The 24,087-nt window shown below is 37.9% G+C and overlaps 1 protein-coding gene across 1 annotated transcript in view; it reads right to left on the bottom strand.

The window, feature by feature from the left end:
- The window catches only part of SRPRB (SRP receptor beta subunit), a 34,171-nt gene that overhangs the window by 8,997 nt on the left and 1,087 nt on the right, over positions 1–24,087 (bottom strand). Inside the window, exons 3-6 of the mRNA XM_021069470.1 lie at positions 23,334–23,411; positions 20,029–20,111; positions 9,135–9,271; positions 3,042–3,096 (exon numbers count right to left, since the gene is read on the bottom strand). Coding sequence (XP_020925129.1) covers positions 3,042–3,096; positions 9,135–9,271; positions 20,029–20,111; positions 23,334–23,411 — 353 coding nt within the window. The remainder of the gene's footprint in view (positions 1–3,041; positions 3,097–9,134; positions 9,272–20,028; positions 20,112–23,333; positions 23,412–24,087) is intronic.

The raw sequence follows: 24,087 nt of genomic DNA, 5'->3' as shown, positions 1-24,087 counted from the left end.
CAGACTTTGAAAAACTTATGATCTCCAAATGAGACAGGCTGCAGGGTGGGGGGATGCACTGAGGGTTTGGGAAGAAAATGCTGTAAAATTTAGTTGTACACCTATAAATGTAATAAAATTCATTAATAATTAAAAAATAAAGGAATGTAGATCATAAAAAAAAAAAAGAGAGAGAGCCCAGGATAAACCTGCACACATACAGTCAACTGATCTTCAATGAGGATGACGAGTATACAATGGTAAAGGACAGTCTTCAATAAATGGTGCTGGGTAAACTGGATATCCACATGTAAACTAACCCAAAATGTATTAAGGACTTAAATATAAGACCTGAAACCATAAAAATCCAAGAAGAAAATGCTCACTGTCATTGGGGTTGTGGCGATTAGTTTTAAGGTATGAGACCTAAAGCTGACAACAAAAACAAACATAAATGTGATTACATCAAACTAAAAGCCTTCTAACAATCATCAAAATAAAAAGATAACTTATGGAATGGGGGAAAATGTTCGTAAACCATTTATCTGGTAAGAGTTAATATCCAAAATATATGAGGAACGCATACAACTTAGTAACAAAAAAACTAAATAATCCAATTTTAAAAATGGGGAAAGGACCTAAACAGACAAAGAAGTCATATGAATAGCTAACAAGTACATGAAAAGATACAAAACATCACTAATCATCAGGGAAATGCAAATCAAAACCACAATGAGATATAACTTCACACCTGAGAGAATTACTAACTTTAGAGGAAAAAAAGATAAGCGTTGGCAAAGATATGAAGAAAAGGGAACTGTGGCATATTATTAGTGGAATGTAAATTGGTAGCGCTATTGCAGGAAAAAACATTGAGATCCCTCAAAAATTACAGATAGAACTACCACCATATGATCTAGTAATTCCACTTCTGGGTATTTATCCAAAGGAACTGAAATCAGGATCTCAGAGAAGTACATGCACTCCCATGTTCATTCCAGCATTATTAACAAAAGCCAATATAGGGAAGCAACCTAAATGTTCATCAAAGAGTGAACAAATAAAGAAAATATGGAACATATACGCCACAGAATATTATTTAGCCCTGCAAAAGAAATTCCTGCCATTTTCAACAACGTGGACACCTAGAGGACATTATGCTAAGTGAAATAACATAAACAGACACAGGAAGACAAATACTTTATAATCACACTTATTTGTGGAATCTAAACATCAAACATATAGACACAGAAAGTAGACTGGTGGTCACTAAGGTGGGGGAAGGAAGAAATGTGGAGATTATGGTCAAAGGGTATAAAGTTTCAGTTATGCAAATAAATAAGTGCTGGAGATCTACTATATATAGCATAGTATTCACAATACACTTAAAATTTGCTATTAGGGTAGACCTTATGTTAAGTATTCTCATGAAATAACATACATCAATAATAAAGTGGGCAGTAAGAAACTCTGGGAATTAATATTTTTATAGCCTTGATGGTGCTGACGGTTTCACAAGTATATGCTCACCCCCAAATTGAGCTATAAAAATTAAATATACACGGCTTTTTAACCTATCAATTATACCTCAATAAAAGGGTTAAAATTTTCTTACGATATTCAATTTGAAGGCATATCTTTGATAAATCTGACTGAATAGCTAACTTTACTCTTCTATTTATATATTAAAAAGTTTAAAGCATATGGAATTAAATATATCATTCTCAATTTTTAAAAAAAGGAACCACAGGAAATAACAGTCCAGGGCTGGTAAAATTTTTCTGTAAAGAGCCATAAGTTAAATATTTTGGGCTTATGGGTGGTATTTAGCCTGTCATATAATTTTCTATTTTTCTTCTTAGCTGTCCTATAAAAATGTAAATGCACTCTTTGTTAGCAGACCCTCAGCAGGAGTCTGCCAACCTCTGAAGCAAGGCATATTCTGCTAGACTCTAAGCTCCCAAGTACAGGAACTACATCACACTTCTTCCTATAGCCACATCCCGAGTGCAGGCCTTGGCATATATTAGATAAATTATAGTACTTATTAAATGAATAAAGGAGAATGTAAACGATAATGGGAAAAAGTGTACTACGAGTTGAATTTATACATTTTCCTCATTGGATTTTTATTAAAAATGTCCTTACACAAGAGCAATAAGAAAAAAATAACTTGCTTTATTATAATGATGGTATTTCCTATGTAAGCTACCTGTTAGCTAGCTCCTACAAAGGGCAGAACATGAAAACATGCTAGATTCCTTAAAATTCAAAAGCTTATTGGAGTTCCCGTCGTGGCTCAGTGGTTAACGAATCCGACTAGGAACCATGAGGTTGCGGGTTTGATCCCTGGCCTTGCTCAGTGGGTTAAGGATCCGGTGTTGCCCTGAGCTGTGGTGCAGGTTGCAGACGTGGCTTGGATCCCACGTTGCTGTGGCTCTGGCGTAGGCCGGTGGCTACAGCTCCGATTCGACCCCTAGCCTGGGAACCTCCATATGCTGCAGGAGCGGCCCAAGAAATTGCAAAAAGACAAAAAAAAAGCTTACAACTCAATTCACAAAGTTTTAAACACTGAAGTCAAGCTAAACAATGTGGCCACATGGCTTGAAAACAAAAAATGTTACAAAATAGTATCACAGATTTTTATATTTTTCCAAAGTGTTCCTTTCTTATTCTGTCAACAGAAATTTCCATGGCTTTCAAATTTTTTTAGTTTTTAAAACCTTTTATATCCACTATAAATGAGCTAGAAACAGTGGGAAAAAAAAATTAAGCTTACAGTCTCATTAAACCTGAGATCTTTCTGCAAAAATTTTAAATATCTGTAAGTATCCCATTAATAGTTTTAATAATTTCATTAATTGTTATCAATTATTTAATGAGTATATTTCATACTAACCTTCAGGCTAATTGTGATAATCATAGAGAACCAAAGACCTTAAGCAATATATTCATATTTCCTAAATGTTAAGATACTTAATTATACCGTAAATCAACTATAATGGAAAAAAATTAAAATTAAAAAAAGATACATAATTAACCAAGGACTTATTCTTACTTACATTTCTTTTTCAAGCTGCTGTTGAATTAACTTTGCTGACTTTGCCATTGTAATGTCTGTAAAGAAATAAAGATGTTGTTTAAAGCAGAAAGGGTCTTTTCCCAAGACTTCTTGTACATATGGAAAATCCCTATTTATTCCAGTTTCTTTGCCTCATCATTTTTTTAAACAGCTTTTTATCACTAGCAGTTCCACTGTCCAAATAAGCTTTACTTTTGCATGAATATTTATATTACAGTAGTGCTTATAAATATAAGCTTATGACCCTAAACTGACCAGTTCTTTCACAAAAGCTTTCCACATCTTACAGACCTTTTAAATCAACACACACATATAAGTTTGGCTAATGTAGAAAAAGAAAAACTACCAGCTTTGTGATTTTAACAAAAACCTTCATTCCAACAGAAATACCCTACCTGTTATATAAAAGTAAACTAGAACATTTCCAGCTGACACTAAGATGGTTATGTTACGGCATCTAGGGCACATTGGTAATAAAAAACACTGGTTTGACACCAGAAGCAGCCAAATAAATATTACTTCCTCTTCTTATACCGAATAGAAGAAATAAAGAGGTTAGGTAATGACTCTAAGACTGATTCCTGATTAGTCATCATTAGGGTTATTACTAGCTCACCTCTGAGAAATGAACTGGGCTCTTCACAGAATAAGAATATTAGATCCAAGAGGCCTACAGAGATCAACTAGTCGATCTTCTTTTTATTTATTTATTTATTTGTCTTTTTGCCTTTTCTAGGGCCACTCCTGCGGCATATGGAGGTTCCCAGGCCAGGGGTCCAATGGGAGCTGTAGCCACCGGCCTAAGCCAGAGCCACAGCAACTCGGGATCCGAGCCTCATCTGCAACCTACACCACAGCTCACGGCAACACCAGATCCTTAACCCACTGAGCAAGGCCAGGGATTAAACCCGCAACCTCATGGTTCCTAGTCGGATTCGTTAACCACTGTGCCACAATGGGAACTCCTTTTTATTTTTTAGAAGAGATTATTTTATTATTGAGGTAACACTCGTCTATAACACTGTATGTTCACGTGTACATTACGATTCACTTTCTCTATACACTATAGCTTGCTCCCCACCAAAAGCTCAGTTTCCATCTGTCACCATATAGTAGAGGGTGCAGATCCTTTCAGGAGAGTGTTTTCATTATCTTTGGATAAATACCCAGAAGTGGAATAGCTAGATCATATGGTAGTTCTATTCTTAATTTTTTGAGGAAGACCCATACTGTTTTTCACAGAGGCTGCACCGATTTACATTCCCATCAGCAGGGCACAAGCATTTCCTTTTCTCTACTACCTTGCCACCACTTGTTATTGATCTTTTTGACAACAGCCATTCTAATGGGTGTGAGGTAGTATCTCACATAGTCTTGATTTGCATTTGCCTAATAATTAGTGATGTTCATCTTCACTAGTGATGAACATCTTCATATGTACTGTTGACCATCTGTACATCTTTTCTGGAAAAACATCATTCAGTTCCACTGCCCATTTTAAAATAAGTTTGTTGGGTTTTCTGCTATTGAGTTGTGTAAGTTCTTTTTTTTTTTTTTTTTTTTTTTGCCATTTCTTGGGCCGCTCCCACAGCATATGGAGGTTCCCAGGCTAGGGGTCAAATCGGAGCTGTAGCCACCGGCCAATGCCAGAGCCACAGCAACGTTGGATCCGAGCCGCGTCTGCAACCTGCACCACAGCTCAGGGCAACACCGGATCCTTAACCCACTGAGCAAGGCCAGGGATCGAACCTGCAACCTCATGGTTCCTAGTCGGATTCGTTAACCACTGAGCCACATTGGGAACTCCTGTATAAGTTCTTTATATATTTTAGATATTAACCCCTTATCAGATATATGTATTGACAATATCTTCTCCCATTCAGTAGGCTGTCTTTTCATTTTGTTGATGGTTTCCTTTTAGTTTGATATAGCTGCACTTGTTTATTTTTGCTTTTGTTTGCCTTGCTTGAGGAGACAGATCCAAAAAGACACTGCTAAAACCAACATCAAACTCTGAACTTATGGGTTCCTGTTGTAGCTCAGTGATAACGAACCCAACTAGCATCCATGAGGATGCATGTTCACTCCCTTGCAGCAGTGGGTTAAGGATCCTGGGGTTGCTGTGGCTGTGGCGTAGGCCAGCAGCGGTAGCTCTCTTTGGACCCTTAGCCTAGAAACCTCCATATGCCATGGGTATGGTCCTAAAAAGAAAAAAAAAATCTCAACTTATTTTCTTCTAGGAATTTTATGGTTTCATGTCTTCTGTTCAAGTCTTTAAACCCATTTTGAGTTCATTTTTGTGGTTGGTGTAAGAAAATGGTCTAGTTTTCCCAACACCATTTATTGAAGTAACTGTCCTTTCTCCTAGCTGGATTCGTTAAGCACTGAGCCACGACAGGAACTCCATACTTCATCTTTCTGAACCTGTTTCTTTATCTGTAAAATGGGAACAATACCTCCTCTTTGTTATAAAGAAAGTTGTTTGACTGTCCATATATGTATGTGTTTATTTCTGGGCTCTCAGTTCTGTTCTACTGAATAAATAGCTTATTCCCTTACTGAAAGTTGAGTGTATTTTTGCCTCTTCATATCAGAGAGCTCCTTCCAACATGGCTTATAAGGCAGGTCTAGTGGTAATGAACTCCTTCAGCTTTTGTTTGTCTTGGAAAGCCTTTATTTCTCCTTTGTGTGAAGGATAACTTTACTGGATGGATTTTTGACATACAGTTTAAATCTTTTAATATTCTGAGTAGGTCATTCCATCTTTTCCCAGCCTATAGAAATCTGCTGAGGAATCTGATAGCCTAATAGGGGTTCCTTTGTTAAGTTACTATCTTTCTTCCCCTGGATGCCTTTAAAATGATTCACCATTGAATTCTGAAAGTTTTCTCTTTTTTTTTTTTTTCTTTTTAGGGTCCCACCAGAGGCATATGGAAGTTCCCAGGCTAAGAGTCAAATCGGAGCTGTAGCTACTGGCCTATACCACAGCCACAGCAGGCCAGATCCAAGCCACAACTGTGACTTGTGCCACAACTCACAGCAACACTGGATGCTTAATCCACTGAGCAAGGCCAGGGATCGACCTGTGTTCTCATGGATACTAGTTGGGTTTGTTACCGCCGAGCCACTACGGGAAGTCCCAGCAATTTTGACAGTTTTTTTTTTTTTTTTTTTTTTTTTTTTAGGGCTGCACCCACAGCATGTGGAGGTTCCCAGGCTAGGGGGTCTAATCAGAGCTACATCTGCCGGCCTATGCCAGAGCCACACAGCAGCGCCAGATCTGAGCCACATCTGCAACCTACACCACAGCTCCCAGCAACGCTGGATCCTCAACCCACTGAGCGAGGCCAGGGATCAAACCCACAGCCTCATGGTTCCTAGTCAGATTCGTTTCCACTGCGCCACAACGGGAACTCCAAATATATTTTACATATTAAATTCTTTTTTTTTTTTTTTTTTTGTCTTTTAGCTGTTTCTTGGGCCGCTCTCGTGGCATATGGAGGTTTCCAGGCTGGGGGTCCAATCAGAGCTGTAGCCACTGGCCTACGCTAGAGCCACAGCAACTCGGGATCCGAGCCGCATCTGCGACCTACAACACAGCTCACCGCAATGCCGGATCCTTAACCCACTGAGCAAGGACAGGGACCGAACCCACAACCTCATGGTTCCTAGTCGGATTCGTTAACCACTGCGCCACGACGGGAACTCCGACAGTTTTAACATAATGTGTCCTGGAGAAGGTCTTTTAAAATTCAGATAATTAAGCATTCCCTTAGCTTTACAAACTTGTATATCCAGTTCTTTCCCTGGGTGTGTGAAACTCTCAGCTATTATTTCTTTAAATGAACTCTATGTTCCCTTTTCCATCTCTTCCTCTGGGATAACTATTATCTTCATGTTGCCTTTCCTAAAGGAATCAGATACTTCTTGTAAAATTTTATTAAAAAAAAAATCTTAGTCTCTCTCCACTTCTACTTGAATCATTTCTAGATTTCTGTCTTCAAGCTAATTCTCACTTCTATATGGTCTGCTCTATTTTCAGTGCTTCTAACGCATTCCTGATTTCATTTATTGACATCTTCAGCTCCAGAACTTCTGTTTTGTTCTTTTTTAGAGTTTTAATATCTGTGGTAAAGTATTTCTTCTGTTTATTAATTTTATTCCTAAGCTCACTGAACTGCCTTCCTGAGTTTTCTTGTAACTTACTAAGTTTCTTCACAACAGCAATTTTGAATTCTCTACCAGTTAGACTGCAATCTTCCATGACTTAAGTTTGATTTCTGGAGAACTGTCATTTTCTTTTTGTGACACGTATATACTGTGCTTTTACATGGTACTTGACCATGTAAAACTAGGAAACTGTTTCTCTGCCAGTGCATTTGAAGTAACAAATGCCTTTCTTGTGTAGGTAAAAGCTGTTTTTTTCTTTATAACAATTCAGCAAGTTGGAAATTAGAATTTTCTTTTGTTTTTCTTGCTATCACACAAATATTTGGCTTTTTTTACTTGAGCTGCCTCTGGCTATATTTCAGAATTGGCACTTTCTACCCTCAACTACCTCTGCCAGATAAGTCACTGGTATCCTCATTGTCACTGTTTGTGCTCCAGGGCGACCTGGGTGGCCACTGCTGCTGGGGTGCGGGGAGGTGGGGAGGCAGGTCATAGGCACTTTCACCACATCTGGGGTTGTTTGGTGTGCCTGTACCACCGCTATGAGCCAGGGGACTGGGGTCCCAGGCCCCACTACCACTGCTGCTGCTGGTTCCCTGTGGTGTCAGATACCACTGTGGCTGGGGGAGGCTGGAGTCATGTGTGCTGTCTTCCCTGCTACTGCAGGGTCCCCTAGGCCTTTGGGTTCAGCTGCTATGGCCAGGAGCCAAGACTGCAGGCATTTCTTCTACTGTTCCCCCAGTTCTACCTATATATGTTCCAGTTCACCCACCTTTGGAAGCAGACTTGTGGATCTCTCCAGGGTCCTAATGTGTTGGGCAGACGGACCTTTATTGAGTTATGGATGTTTTACTAGTTATAAAATGAAGAGGAGAGACAAAGGGGGTGTCTCACACTTCATGATGCTGACATCACTCCTAATTTGATTTTAAAGGTAATAAAACTAAAGCCTAATTTTATTGGTTGAGACTAAAAAGTTTTTCATCCTTATGAGGTTAAAGAAAAACAACTTCCATAAACTCTGTTGATGAAATGTCTGAAAGGAGAGACTCCCTCCTGTTCTTCCTCAGCTACGTATCTGATGTGACATATTGTCAATCTGGTGAAAATGATTTATGATTAAGAAACAAAATAAAACAAAACACTGTATAAAGAATAAATAATAATAATCACCCCTTGTCACTCTTTAGAACAGACTGATAAGGGAGACAAATGAAAATGCAGGAGTAGGAGTTCCCATCATAGCGCGGCGGAAATGAATCCGACTAGGAACCATGAGATTGTGGGTTGTGATCCCTGGCCTTGCTCAGTGGGTTAAGGATCCGGCATTGCTGTGAGCTGTGGTGTAGGTCACAGACACGGCTTGAATCTGGCGTTGCTATGGCTGTGGTGTAGGCTGGCAGCTGTAGCTTCAATTGGACCCCTAGCCTGGAAACCTCCATATGCCCCAACTGCGGCCCAAGGAAAAAAAAAAAGAAAGCAAAAGAAAATGCGGGAGTATAAGTAAATTTTAGGACTTAAAATCCTTAATTTACAGTTCATTAGCAACTGTCTCTCATTCTCAGTAATAACAATTTTAGGGAATTCCTGTCATGGTTCAGCAGTAACAAACCCAACTAGGATCCATGAGGACGCAGGTTCGATCCCTGGTCTCGCTCAGTGGGTTAAGGATCGGTGTTGCCATGAGCTGTGGTGTAGGTCGTAGATACAGCTTGGATTCCACATTGCTGTGGCGTAGGCCAGTGGCTACAACTCTGATTCAATCCCTAGCCTGGGAACCTCCATATACCGTGGGTGCAGTCCTAAAAATACAAAAAAAAAAAAAATTGTAGATAGCTGTGTTAATTCTTAGTAGCAATCCCAGAAAAATCTCAACTATTATTGTCAGAAAACATGATAGTACCTTGCTTATTGCAAGCAATTAAGAATGATGGTGTGTTCTTCAGACCTATACTGTCAAGGAGGACTTGATACAGAAACTCTGCCACATCTTTCACCTCTCTCTGGAAGGCTGCACTATCCACTACAAACACGATAGCCCTGGAGGGGAAGAAAAGAAAAATTAGAATGTGAGCATGAAACAGTGCACGATTATATTGAAAAACAGTATCTTAATTTTGTCCAGGTTCAATCCTAATGAATAACACAAAAAAACCCCTCATACAACACAAATACTTAACAAAGAATATTGAGTGCTACTAGGTTATCAATGACTATATCTAAAAGACAGTAGGAAATAATGTATCCCCTCAAGGCCAGGAAATTGTCATATGCAAAACCATGTGATAAAACACTAGCACAGATCTTGTACCTGTTGTAATAGAATCAAAGAGGAAGATCATTTACATGAAGCCAGGTCAAGAAGATTTAAAGAAGGATGTAACAGTTGAGTGAATTTTAACCAGACAACAATACTACTGTGGTACAGACTGTCTGGAAAGTAGTACGTGCAGGACACAAAGTAGTGGAACAAGTAAGCTAATGCTGATAGGTGGGGAAATGAAGGAAAACCAAGCCAGCCAGCAAAGGGATGTGACACACTGACCTACAAAGTTTATGCTTTTCTGTCTTACAAAGAATATTGATGCCTAAATGGAAGAGATAAATCTAGAGTATAGTCAAACTAGAATCAGAGTGACCAGGTAGGACTCAACCTAAGGCAGCAATAGTGAGAATCCTCATGGGCCAGAAATAAAGAGGTATCAAAGCTAAAGCAAAGCAGTCCAGGAAAACAGCAGATTATAGGCCTCAGGGACGAGGGTTTGAACACCCAGGAGATAATGCAATGGCCAACATGCAGTTGGAGAGCCGGAACTGAACCCTCTGTGCAAAGCCTTGGACTTAAAAGCAGCCTAATGGAGGGTGGTATGTAAAAATTCTCCAAGAGGAAGTGAAACACCAAGCTCCCAGTGCCACACACAGAAACAGACTATGAAAATACAATTTTTCATGGTGTAAAGATCCCTAAGCAGGAAGATGTATAAAAACTGGGCCAGACTCAATAAACCCCTACGGCCCTCAACAGAAGGAAAGATGAAATCTTTCTAGAAAGAGGTTTTTATATCCTAAGGCAATTAAAAAAAAAAAAAAAAAAAAAACCCAGCAACTACAATGTAAGAAAACAAAATCTAATCCCCTTGAATTAGGATCAAAATTACAAAGCACAGAAAATAAACCAGTATGAAGAATTGCAAACACAGATTAATGAGCATCCAAAAATAAAAATGATAAAGCAATCAATGAAATATTTTAAATTATTTAAAAGAATACTAGACAACATAATAAAAGAATAAAGACAGTCCAAAAAAAAAAAAAAGCTGATTTTACAAGATAGGTTTCAAGAAGTCAAAACAGATTTAATAATGACTCAGCGTTCCCATGGTGGCACAGCAAAAATGAACCAGACTAGTATCCATGAGTAAGAGGGTTCGATCCTTGGCCTGGGTTAAGTAAGGATCCAGAGTTGCAATGAGCTGTGGTGTAGGTTGCAGATGCAGCTTGGATCCTGAGTTGTTAAGGCTGTGGCGTAAGCCAGCAGGTGAAGCTCTGCTTCGACCCCTAGCCTGGGAACTTCCATATACCATGAGTGCCACCCTAAAGAGAAAAAAAGAAAAAAAATTAATAATGACTCAATGGAAAAGTTACACAGAGAATACTCACAGCTGAAAAGGATACAGTAAACTACAAAACAAAGATGAAAATATCACGCTATATGCAAGTTAAAAACACTTGGACGATAGGACAGAGAAGAGATAAGAAGAGCAGAAATGATAAAGTTCAATGATGATAATGAGAGTTCCAAGAGGTGAAACTGAGAATTTGGAAACAGAACTACCTGAAAGATATTGTTGAGAATTTTCCAGAACTGAAGATACAAATCTTTCAATTAAATTAGTGAACTTGAATTCCAAGCATGATATATATGGCTGTATCACCCCCTGAATAGAAGGATAATCTACATGAACACAAGTTTAAAAAAAGGTAGATTCTATATCATGAAATGACAGATAGAGCACTGCTTTCTCCTCTACAACAATAGATATCTGAAGTCAGGAGAAATGTCTTCAATGTGATAATGGAAATAACTACCGCCCAGGATTTTATACTCAGCTAAAATAGTTATTCAAAAATGAAGGTCAATGAAAAACAGTTTCAAATGAACAAAAAATGAGAAACTTATTTCTTGTTCATTTCTGGAAACACATCTAAAAGATGTACATGAAAGAAAACTGAACCAAAAGAACAGAGTAAGAGGCAAGAAGCAATGAAGAAAAAAGAAATCCATGTGATAAATTCATTTGAGTAATAAAAAAAAATAATAGAAAAAGAAAAAAAAATGAAATCCATAAACATCTTGGTAATGCTAAGTAATCACTGAGTGGAGGACAAAAAAAAAATCACTAACTGTTGGTGGTTAGTGGAAAGGAGGAAAGAAGGAGTTCTCTTGTGATGCAGATGAATATTCCCTAAATCATCCCTTGAACAACAGGGGATTAGAGGCCTGACCCTCCAGTCAAAAATCTGTATGTAACTTCAGAGTTGGCCCTCCATATCCAAGGTGTGGCACTGGGGGATTCAACCAACTCAGATCACGTAGTATATTAAGTGAAAAAATTCCTCCTATGAGTGGACCCCCATAGTTCAAACACATGCTGTTCAAGAGTCCACTGTAGCAAATGTCTTTTGAATTTGAATTTATTGTGATTATGATTTGAGTTCACTTGTATCTTCATACTTTAAATATTTCAGTTACCCAAAATACTGGGATCAAAGAGTAATTATACTGTGGACTGCAGAAATTAGAAAATTAAAACCCAATTATGGCAGAATTTACCAGTTCTGGATTTGTATCAGTTGTTTGAGGAATAAAAAAAAAAAAAAAAAAAAAAAAAAGCATAATTTCCAGCTCGGCATGAAAAAAACTGGAAGTCATCAATGTATTCTAACAAGTAAAAAGCCAACCAGACTGAAAAACCAAAAGTACTCTGATTCATTAGACAAGTAAAATTACAGAGCAAATTACTGCCCCCAAATTGCAGACAATGACCCACATACACAGAAAAATATAATTCAACTGGAGCATAAACTCATGACCTCAAACTTCTGTGCTGAGGTAGGAAAACCTGAACTATAAATTGATGAATTGCTAGAAGCTCAGTGTGAACAAGTCTGAGCTATATAAAACCCACACTTTTGTAAATTTTACCTCCGGAGCTTGACCAGGTTCTTGTGGTATAGAGAAAAAAACCCTCATGCTTCCAGCAGAAGGAAGGGAAAAGGAACCATTTTGAAATATGCCAGACCTTAATGAGCTTTACGCTCATGACAAACTATTTCACCAGAGCCTAGTTTGCTGGGGTTCTGTAAGTGCCTACCTTACCTGGGAAAAGGGAAATATCCAACTCCAGCCCACTCTAGCTAGCCTATCCCGCCTAGGGGGTTAGGTGGTAATCAGCTGAGAATCAAATGAGAAGCTCACAGTCCAGAGAGAGAGGCTCACTAAGACTGAGAGCTAATCAATCATAGGACACTTCCCTTCCCCTTATACTTCACCACGTTACTAAAGGCATATTCTTACACAGTATATTGTTTCTGGCTATCAAGAAAAATTACAAGACATACTAAAAAGTAAAAAAGAGCTTGAAGAGAAGGAGCAAGCAACAGAACAAGACACAGGTATGGAAGAGATGTTGGAATTATCAGATCAAGAATTTAAAATAACTGTGATTATGATGTTGAGGGCTTTATGATGTTGAGGGCTGAGATAAAGTAGACAGCATGTAAAAATAGATGGGCAATGTATGGAGAGAGACAGAAATTCTAAGAAATAACTAAAAAGAAATGCTACAGATCAAAAATAACCTGGAGTTCTCTAGCAGCCTAGTGGTTAAGGACTCAGTGTTACAACTGCTGGGGCTCAGGTTCAGTTCCTGGCCTGAAAACTTCAGCATCTGCAGGTGTGATCAAAAAAGAAAAAAAAAAAAACCCTAACAGATGAAGAATGCCTTTGATGGAATTATTAGTAGACTGGACATGACTGAAGAAAAGAATCTCTGTGCTTGAGATATCTCAACAGAAACCTCCAAAACTACAAAGCAAAAAGAACAAAGATTTTAAAAAAAGAATAGAATATCTGAGAACTGCAAGACAACTACAAAAGGTATAACATATATGTATTGGGAATTCCAGAAGGATTGGAGAGAGAGAAAAGAATATTTAAAACAATAATGACTGAAAAATTCCCCAAATTAACGTCAGACAGAAACCATGAGAAGCTCAGAGAACACCACTCAGGATTAATGCTAAAAGTACTACACCTAGCCATATCATTTTTAAACTATGGAAAATCAAAGATAAAGAAAAAAATCCCAAAAAAAAGCCAGAAGAGGAAAAAGGCCTTATAGAGAGACAGTATAAAAATTATATCCAACTTTTCAGACACCATGCAAGCAAGAAGAGAATGAAGTGAGATCTTGAAAGTGCTGAAAGATAAATCCCAACAAAGCAGAATTTATACCCTGTTAAGTTTTTTAGCATTGAATGCATGTATTAGAAAAGAAGACCTAAAATCATTAATTTAAGCTTCCACCTTAGGAAGCCAGAAAAATTAGAGCAGTTTAAATCTAAAGCAAGCAGACAAAAAGAAATAATTTAAAAAGCAGAAATCAATGAAATTGAAAACAGGAAATCAATGGAGAACATCAACAAGACCAAAAGCTGGTTCTTTGAAAAGATCAATAAAATTTATAAACTTCTAGCCATCCTAAATAAGAAAAAGAGAGGACACAAATTGTAAATATCAAAAATGAAAGGGGAGAAATTCCTGTTGTGGTTCAACTGGTTAAGAACCCAACATAGTGTCTGTGAGGATGCGGGTTCGATCTCTTGGCCTCACTCAGTAAGGGTTAAGGGAGCTGAGGCATTGGTCACAGATGCGGCTAGGATCCCTCGTTGCTATGGCTATGGTACAGGCCAGCAGCTTTAGTTCTGATTCAACCCCTAGCCTGCGCACTTCCATATACCACAGACAAGGCCATAAAAAGAAAAAAAAAAAAAGAAAGAAAGAAAGAAAGAAAAGAAAGGGGCTATTACCACAGACCCACGGATGTTAAAAGGATAATCAAGGGATATTACAAATAACTCTATGCCCACAAATCTGATGACCTAGGTGAAATGGTCCAATTCCTTGAAAGACACAATGTGCCAAAACTCACATAAGAAATAGATAATCAGAATAGCCCTATGGCTATTTAAAAAAAGGAATCAATACTTAAAAGCCTTCCCAAACAGAAAACACTAGGCACAGGTCGGGGAGAGGGAGGTCACTGGTGAATTCTAACACCAGTGACCATTTAAGGACATTTATGTAATGTTACATGTCAAATATACTGAATTTTAAAAAATTTAAGGGGAGTTCCCGTCGTGGCGCAGTGGTTAACGAATCCGACTAGGAACCATGAGGTTGTGGGTTCGGTCCCTGCCCTTGCTCAGTAGGTTAAGGGTCCGGCGTTGCCGTGAGCTGTGGTGTAGGTTGCAGACGCGGCTCGGATCCCGTGTTGCTGTGTCTCTGGCGTAGGCCGGTGGCTACAGCTCCGATTCAACCCCTAGCCTGGGAACCTCCATATGCCGCGGGAGCGGCCCAAGAAATAGCAACAACAACAACAACAAAAAGACAAAAAAAGACAAAAGACCAAAAAAAAAAAAAAAAAAAAAATTTAAGGAAGAATATACTCCAATTCTCTACAATCAAAAAACAGAAACAGAGGGAGTATTTCCATACTCATTCTATGAGGCCAGCATTATTTAAAACAAAAACCAAGACATTACAAGAAATTTATAGACAAATATCTCCCATGAACATAGATATAAAAGTCCTCAACAAAATACTGGTAAATTGAATCCAATAATGTATAAAAGAATTATATACCAAAACTAACGAGCTCTTAACCCAATTCCAATGTGGGGGATGGAGGTTTCCTTCACCACCAAGCTGGGTATCCTACAAGTCAACTCAATGCTGACACTATCTACTTGGAGACAGCATCAGATTCAACAGGTTAAGGGCTCAGTTCCACAAGTCTGCCCTCCACTTCAGATGCCAATTACAAGCCCAGATTGTTACCCATGCTTCTGACTGACAGATTGGAAGGTCTCACAACTGCCTCCTTCAGTTTGACTTATTTGGCAGAGGGAACCTCAGACACCAGTCAAAAGTCCAGGTTGTTACCTGTATTTCTGACTCACTGGCTATAAATTAGAGGTCCCATGATCCCTCTTCTTGGATTCAATTAATCTGCTGGAGCAGCTCACAGAACTTAGGGGACTCGTTTAACTCACTCCATTACCAGTTTATTGCAAAAGATATTAAAGGATATGAATCATCAGCCAGATTAAGAGATACATATAGCAGGGAGCTTCTGTCCCCATGGAGTTTGGGCCTTGCAGAGTGGCATGTGGAAACATTCTGGTTCCAACCTGGAAGGCCTATGTACCTCATCCTTTGGGGGGTTTATGAAGGCCTGATTACAGAGGTGTGATTGATTAAAGAATTGACCACTGGTGACTGATTCAATCTCTAGCATCTCTCCTCTTCCCTCCCTCAATGGGAATGAAAAGTTCCAACCATCTAATCACACGGTTAGTTCTCCTGGCATCCAGCCCCCATCCTTAGGTGCTTTCCGAAAGTCACTTCAATAACATAAGGAAAGACACTTTCATTTTATCACTCTCATCACTTAGGATATTCCAAGGGTTGGGAGCTCTGTGCCAGAAACGGATGAAAATCAAATACACATTTCTCATTATAAATTACAATATCACAACCACCAAGTGAAATCAATTAACATAATCACATCAATAAACTAAAAAAAAAAAATCACATGATCATATCAATAGATCCAAAAAAAGTATTTGACAAAAATCCAACAACTATTCATGATAAAAACTCCTAGGAAACTGAGAGGGGAAACTTCCTCAATTTGATAAAGAATATCTACAAAAACCATATAGCTAACATCATACTTAATGGTGAAAAAAAAAATCAAAGTTTTCTTGCTAAGATCAGGAACAAAGCAAAGATGTTCCATCTCACCACTGCTTTTGCAACATTGTACTGAAATTCCAAGCTAATGCATTAGGACAAGAAAAGGAAATAAAAGATATATAAATTAGGATGGAAGAAATAAAAATGTCTGTGTTTGCGCATGAAATGACTACAGAGAAAATTCGAAAGAATTAACAAAAAAGCTCAGGAACTGATGATAGGCAATTACTGTAGAATTTCAGGATACAAGGTTGATACACAAAGTGAGCTGCTTACCCAAATATCAGGAATGAACAAATGGAATTTTATACTAAAAACACAATACCGTTGATATTAGTACCCCCACAAAATGAAACTTAGCTACAAATACATACAAGATCTATATAAGGAGGGAGTTCCCGTCGTGGCGCAGTGGTTAACGAATCCGACTAGGAACCATGAGGTTGCGGGTTCTGTCCCTGCTCTTGCTCCATGGGTTAACGATCCAGCGTTGCCGTGAGCTGTGGTGTAGGTTGCAAACGCGGCTCGGATCCCACGTTGCTGTGGCTCTGGCAGAGGCCGGAGGCTACAGCTCCGATTTGACCCCTAGCCTGGGAACCTCCATATGCCGAGGGAGCAGCCCAAGAAACAGCAAAAAAAGACAAAAAAAAAAAAAGATCTATATAAGGAAAACTATGAAACTGATCAACAAAATCAAAGTAGAACTAGAAAAATGGAGATTTTGAACATTCATTGATAAGAAGACTAAATAATTTCAAGATATACTTGATCTATAGATTCAATGCAATCCCAATCAAAATCTCAGCAACTTACTTTGTGGATATTGACAAACTGATTCTAAAGTTTATGTAGCAAGGCAAAAGACCCAGAAGAACCAACACAATACTAAAGAACAAAGTTGGAGAACTGGCATTACCAACTTACTATAAAACTATATTAATTGCAACAGCATGATATTAGTGAAGTAACAGATCAACAGAACAGAACAGAGTTCAGAAAGAGACCCTCATATATACAGTCAAGTGATCTCTGACAGAGGAGCAAAGGCAATAAATGAAGCAAAGGTAGCCTTTTCAACAAGTAGTGCTGGAACATCTACATGCCAAAAAAATCAATCTAGATGCAGAACTTACAGCTTTCACAAAAATTAACTTAAGAGTGGATCACATCCTAAATGTAAACCAAAACTATAAAATTCCTAGGCGACAATGCTGGAGAAAGCATAGATAATCTTGATTTTGAGTTTGACAATTACTTTTTAAGGCACAACACAATCCATGAAAAGAACTGATAAACTGGACTTCATTAAAGATAAAAATTTTTACTCTACAAAATCCAACATCCAGAGAATAAGAAAACAAGCTACAGACTGGGAAAAAAATATTTGCAAAAGATATACCTAACAAAGACTGTTATCCAAAATAATATAAAAGGACTCCTAAAGCTCAATAGTAAGAAAACAATCCAATTTAAAAAATGAGTCAAAGATCTTTACAGACACCTCAGCAAACAAGATTTAAATAACTTATAAATAGCAAATAAGTATATGAAAAGATGCTCTACATCATATGTCATCAGGGAAATGTAAATTAAAACAATTAGATACTACTACGTACCCATCAGAATAGCCAAAATCCAGAACACTGACAACATTAAATGCTGGTGAGGATGCAGACCAACTGGAACTCTCATTCATTGTTGGTGGGAATGCAAAATGGTGTAGCCACTTTGGAAGACAATTTGGAAATTCTTCACAAAACTAAACATACTCTTATTATATGATTCTGCAATTGTGCTCCTTTAATTTACCCAAAAACTTATGCTCACACAAAAACCACCTTTATTCAGAACTGCCAAAACTTAGAAGCAACGAAGATGTCCCTTCAATAGGTGAATGGATAAACTGGCACATTATTTGGCACTCCAAAGAAATAAGCTATCTAACAATGAAAAGACATGGAAGAAACTTGAATGCATATTACTAGTGACAAAAGCCAACACAAAAAGCCTACATACTCTATGTTTCCAACCATGTAACATTTTAAAAAGTGCAAAACTAAAGGGGTGGTAAAAAGATGAATGGCTATCAGGGGTTAGAGGAGAGAGGGATGAAATGGCAGAACACAGAGGATTTTTAGGGCAGTGAAACTACTCTGTATGATATTATAATGGTGAATACACATCACTGTAAATTTGTTCAAATTCTTAAAAGTACACCACCAAGAGTGAATCCTAATGTAAAATACAGACTCTGAGTGATTATAATGTATCAATTTAGGTATATCAACTGTGACAAATGAACCACTATGGTGGCAGATGTTGACAACAGATGAGGTTGGCATGTGTAGGGGTGGGGTTATGTGGGAAATAAATCTCTGTACCTTCTCCTCAGTTTTGCTGTGAACCTAAAACTCTAAAAAAAAAGTCTTTTTTTAAACAAATAACAGCCTCATCTATGACAGATTGCTCATCACCACCATCCTGTGGGCAAGAAAGCAAGAACAAAATATAAGCCAAAATATCTTCAAAAATAAGGAAAGAAACGGCTACCTCATTCCATCAAATCAAAGATTCCATCAATTAAAAGACAGTACTATTTCAGGTACAGCTAAGAAAGAAAATACTGCCAATTAAACTATGACACCATCAATTGTAAATAGCATTCCAATTTCAGATATTAAAATGTGTTTTAAAATCAATGAAATATATGCTAAGTGAAGTCAGTCAGACAATGAGACACCAACATCAAATGCTATCACTTACATGTGGAATCTAAAAAAAGGACACAAGGAACTTCTTTGCAGAACAGATACTGACTCACAGACTTTGAAAAACTTCTGGTTTCCAAATGAGACAGGTTGGGGGGCAGGGGGATGCACTGAGGGTTTGGGATGGAAATGCTATAAAATTTGCTTGTGATGATTGTTGTATAACTATAAATGTAGTAAAATTCATTGAGTAATTAAAAATAAATAAAATAAAATAACATCAATGAAATATAGTATTTTGATTTTCCTCAAATCCTGTGAGTGTTAAGAGACTAAACAAAATAAAGCATCTTAAACTGAAGCTCAAGAAATTTAGGAAATAAAGAGTCAGTAATTCTAGGACAATACTAAAAGAAATATGAAAGTACTATTCTGTACTTTCCAGCCATCAGTTTTATGTTATTTAAGGTTAGAAATATATAACGTTGGCTTTTTTCTTTTTGCTTTTGCCGTTTAGGGCCACACCTGTGGAATATGAAAGTTCCCAGGCTAGAGGTGGAATCAGAACTGCAGCTACCAGCCTACACCACAGCCACAGCAACACAGGATCCTTAACCCACTGAGTCAGGGCCAGGAATTGAACCTGCATCCTCATGGATACCAATCAGGTTTGTAACCCACTGAGCCACAGTGAGAACTCCCCATAATGTTGGATTCTAATAACTTCTAGGATTCTACCTAGCTTTAACATTCTTTTCAGATTTCAATAGTTCTATACATTATTAAATTTTTGTCCTCAGAGTAATGAAAAATTTACCGACATGATAATAAGGGTAAACACCTTCTGAACACTCCGAGCAACACTTTCAAACATTATTTCACATAATTTGAGTGAAGGTGGCCTTGCAACCCAGAAATGTTGACCCCAGGGTCCATGCTCCTTTCTCTCCAGGACATGAGGCTGCCTCCAGAATACTACAAGAGCAAACAACATGGCTGGCTTCAATATGCAGATTTCAGACAAGCCCATCCCACTTCCTACTCACCTGGCTGAAGCCTTAAACCGCTCTAGGAACTGAAGTCTCAAGCTCTCATGGCCAGGGAGGTCAATCAAGGTCAGGCTAGCACCCTAGGGATGGCAGCAATAATATTAATCTTTCAGTCCTGATTCACATTTACAACATAAATCTTTCTTTTTTTTTTAAGGGCTGCACCCGTTTTTTTTTTTTCTTAGCAGCCTATGGAAGTTCCCAGGCTAGGGTTCGAATCGAAGCTATAGCTGTCCGCCTACACCACAGCCACAACAAAACAGGATCCAAGCCACATCTGTGACCTACACCACAGCTCATGGCAATGTCAGATCCTTAACCCATTGGGCAAAGCCAGGGATCGAATCCGCGTCCTCATGGATACTAGTCAGATCGGTTACTGCTGAGCCACGATGGAACTCCCAACAACATAAATCTTTCATATCAAAGCTCATATATCAGAATGGTACCCAATCAATTAACGAATCAAAAAATATCACTGTAACGGATTAGTGAATCAAACAAATGTTCATGGAGCATCTACTATTTATAAATCATCAGTGGAGGTTCTGAGATATAACAGTGGGCAAAGGCATGATCCCTGCCCCAGCAGGGCTTATACTATAATCAGAAAGGTCAACACAATGTAAAATTACATATACATGTAAAATTCCAACTTTGATAAATGTTCTGAGGGTATGTGAGAAACCTGACCCTGCCTGGGGAAGTCAGGGAAATCCATCTGAAGCTAGGGAAATATACTAGTATGAATAAAAGCAAAAACGTAAAAAACAGTAATAAATAGTCAAAAATTAAATAATGTAATATAAGAACCTATACTTTATCACACAGCATGTTACCACTACAGGGATCCCCAACCTCTACAAAAAAACAAGATGTTCTATTTCTACCGCAACTTAATTTTAAAATATACATCCATTAGACACACTATGCATTTGTTCCTACTCTGTGAATATTTTGTGTCAATTCTTGATCCAGGTGACAATCACTGAATGGGGGCAGAGATTGTGCCCCTACCGAGCAACCTGATTAAATGCCCACTTATATGCTGTTCATTCCAGGCCTTCATTCTTGAGCTCAGGTTCAATGCAGATGTGGCTGTGCTCAAAGCTAAGACTCTCAGGTATAGTCCTGGTACATGTATCAGACCCACGGATCATTTCTCAGGCATTCTACCTTCTCCACAGCCAGCCTCAACCACTATTCAGCAAGTCAGTCAGCATTATACACAGATCTGACATAATTACAGTTGGATACACTATGACCTCTCAGTCTGTGCAATCTTTTTTAGGTAAATATACAAAGTGTACTAGCCATTTAAAAAAAAAAAAAAATACTGGTAAGAGTCTAAGGACCTTGGATTGGGACTCACTATCACATTTCGTAATCAGCACCGCACCACATACTATAAACAATCCATAAGATACTTTACTGTCTTGAGAGACTAGATCTAAAACATAAAAGGATGAGGAGTTCCCATCGTGGAGCAGTGGTTAACAAATCCGACTAGGAACCATGAGGTTGCAGGTTTGATTCCTGGCCTTGCTTAGTGGGTTAAGGATCCAGCATTGCTGTGAGATGTGATGTAGGCTGCAGACGTGGCTCGGATCCTGCACTGCTGTGGCTCTGGCTTAGGCTGGCAGCTACAGCTCCAATTCGACCCCTAGCCTGGGAACCTCCATATGCCACAGGAAGCGGCCCTAGAAAAGACAAATAAATAAATGGTTGGGAAAAGTAAAAAAGAATATTTTACATATTCAATAGAAAGATGCAAGTCTTTTATGTAATATTGTTTTCTGATAACCATACTAAAAAAGTAAAAAAAAATAGGTAAAATTTTAATAATATATATTACATAATCCAACAAATCTAAATTATCTTTTTAATATAATAAAAAAATCAAGAAATTGATATTTTACATTCTTTTTTTCATCTTAAGTCTTCAAGATCTGGTGTATATTTTATACTTACAATACCCTCAATTTGGACTAGTCACCATTTCAGGTGCTCAATGGTCACACAAGACCAGTGGCTACTCTACTGGAATGTATAGGTCTAAAGCATACTATGGAATACCCCCATTTAAAAAAATCTAGTACAACTGCCCTAAGAATTAAAGCTCTTCCAAACGAGAAATTTCAAAATCTGAATCCTTGGGAGTTTAGAAAGGTCTGAACCAGAAAGATGGCCATTACTGAAAAAAGAAAAAATATCTCTAAGACATTTTAAAGGATGTCTCTTTATCTTTGCTTACAATGTCTAATTCTGGAGGTACCAGAAAAGGGCAGGGGTGGGGTGGGTGTGGAACCAAGGAGAAGGGGAAAAGGTCTCTAAAATCACCATTCTAATTCATCCATCTATACATCTAACTCCTCCAACCAGCCAGCCAGCTACGTTCCTTCCACTCACTCACTAAATACTTAAAAACATTATAACTGGCTTAGAAGTCACCCTCTACATTCCAAGCCATACCGGTACATAAAAAGTCTTTCTCATTATTCCTTAATGGTATTTTTAAAATATATATTCATGTATACTCTGAGATACCCAATGCAATACTGTTTGTAAAAATATGATTGTAACAACAAAAAAACTTAATGTCTTTTAATAGGACTCATTAAAAAAAAAACTTAATTGTATGATACAGCCACATAACGTAATACTATGCAGCTCATAAACCAATGAGGTGATACTATGTATGCAAATGAGGAAGAGAAAATGAAAGCAAACCCAAGCTGTATATCAGTCATATTGTAAATTAAAAACAATCTCCTCCCCCCCCAAAAAAGAGGGCAGAACAGTGTGTTAAAAAAAAATAAAATAAAATATAAAGATATGTTTGTATAGTAGAGACCATCTGGAAGGCCATTCAGGAACGTGGCAGGTTATTACCTCCAAGGAGAAGACTTGTAAGGAAGGATAGGAAAGCGAAAATTACTTTTCACAAAATATCCTTTTTAGCCTTTTGAATTTTGGTCCCATATGTACTACCTATTCAAAACATAAATGAAAAGAAAAAGGCTTAATGCTCACCCTTGTAAAGTTGGAAAGAAGACACAGAAACAAAAACTAACAAAATGTGATGTAACATCAGTGTGCATAAGGTACACAAAGCCAGGGAGGACATAATTAAGGCCACCACTTGGATGGTTGAGAGCAGAACTGTCACCTAGGCAACATTTAGCCACAAAAATAAGCTCTGAATGGTACCGATGCCCTCAGACTAATCCATCCTAGAAAAGTCTTTTCCTGATACACCAAAGTAAAATTGTCAGCTTCCCAACAGTCTAGGAACCCCTTACCCTGTTATTGTTGACTCTATACACAGCAGAGCTGTCAGTGATGGAAGTCTGAGTGTCCCTGTAAAGGCCTGTTAACAACTGTTTAAAAGAAAAAAATATATGAGGGAGATCAGAATAAACATATAAATAGCAAACCTAAAGAAAGTAATTTTGATATACCTCTCCCAGGTGTCAGGTCACACAAATGAATGTTGCTTGCTGAAAAGCAATAGCTGAAAAGGATCATATTGATTTTTCCCTCTTCTTATAGAAAAACTAATTAACTGCAAAATTCATTCCCCTCGCTCCAGTGAGAGAGGAAGGAAAACCATTGTTTTTAAACCATTATGTTCAAATAATAGTTTCAAATAGTTAGTGGTCAAGTTTACTGACCTTCCACCCAACATTTTTAATCACCAAAGATGATCAGAGAGTATATGTCTTTAGCAGAACAAAAAGAAGAGTAAGTAATAAGGAGAAAACCTCTGCTACTCTCTGTAGCAAAAAACCAAATATTTAAAAATACTAAGTAGATTAAAATAAGTATTAATGAAAAGAAGCCTAAGTGGCCCAATATGTGGAAGGAGAATCACGCTTTTAAAAAGTTCCTTTGACAAATTCTCAAAAGAGTTTGTTACACAATGAATTATACACTGTAATCTCTTCAGCTGTCCTGGCATCCTTAGCCATGGCATGAAAGTAGTTAGTATATAAAACCCTTAAATGGGATAAGGGCTAAATGTCAGTATCTGGCAAGTGCAAGAGAAAAGAAATG

This window comes from Sus scrofa, chromosome 13 (assembly GCF_000003025.6).
Source record: "Sus scrofa isolate TJ Tabasco breed Duroc chromosome 13, Sscrofa11.1, whole genome shotgun sequence".
In the NCBI taxonomy this organism is placed as follows: Eukaryota; Metazoa; Chordata; class Mammalia; order Artiodactyla; family Suidae; genus Sus; species Sus scrofa.
Note: the sequence above shows the minus strand (reverse complement) of the source record. Positions and strands in the feature narration are given on the sequence as shown.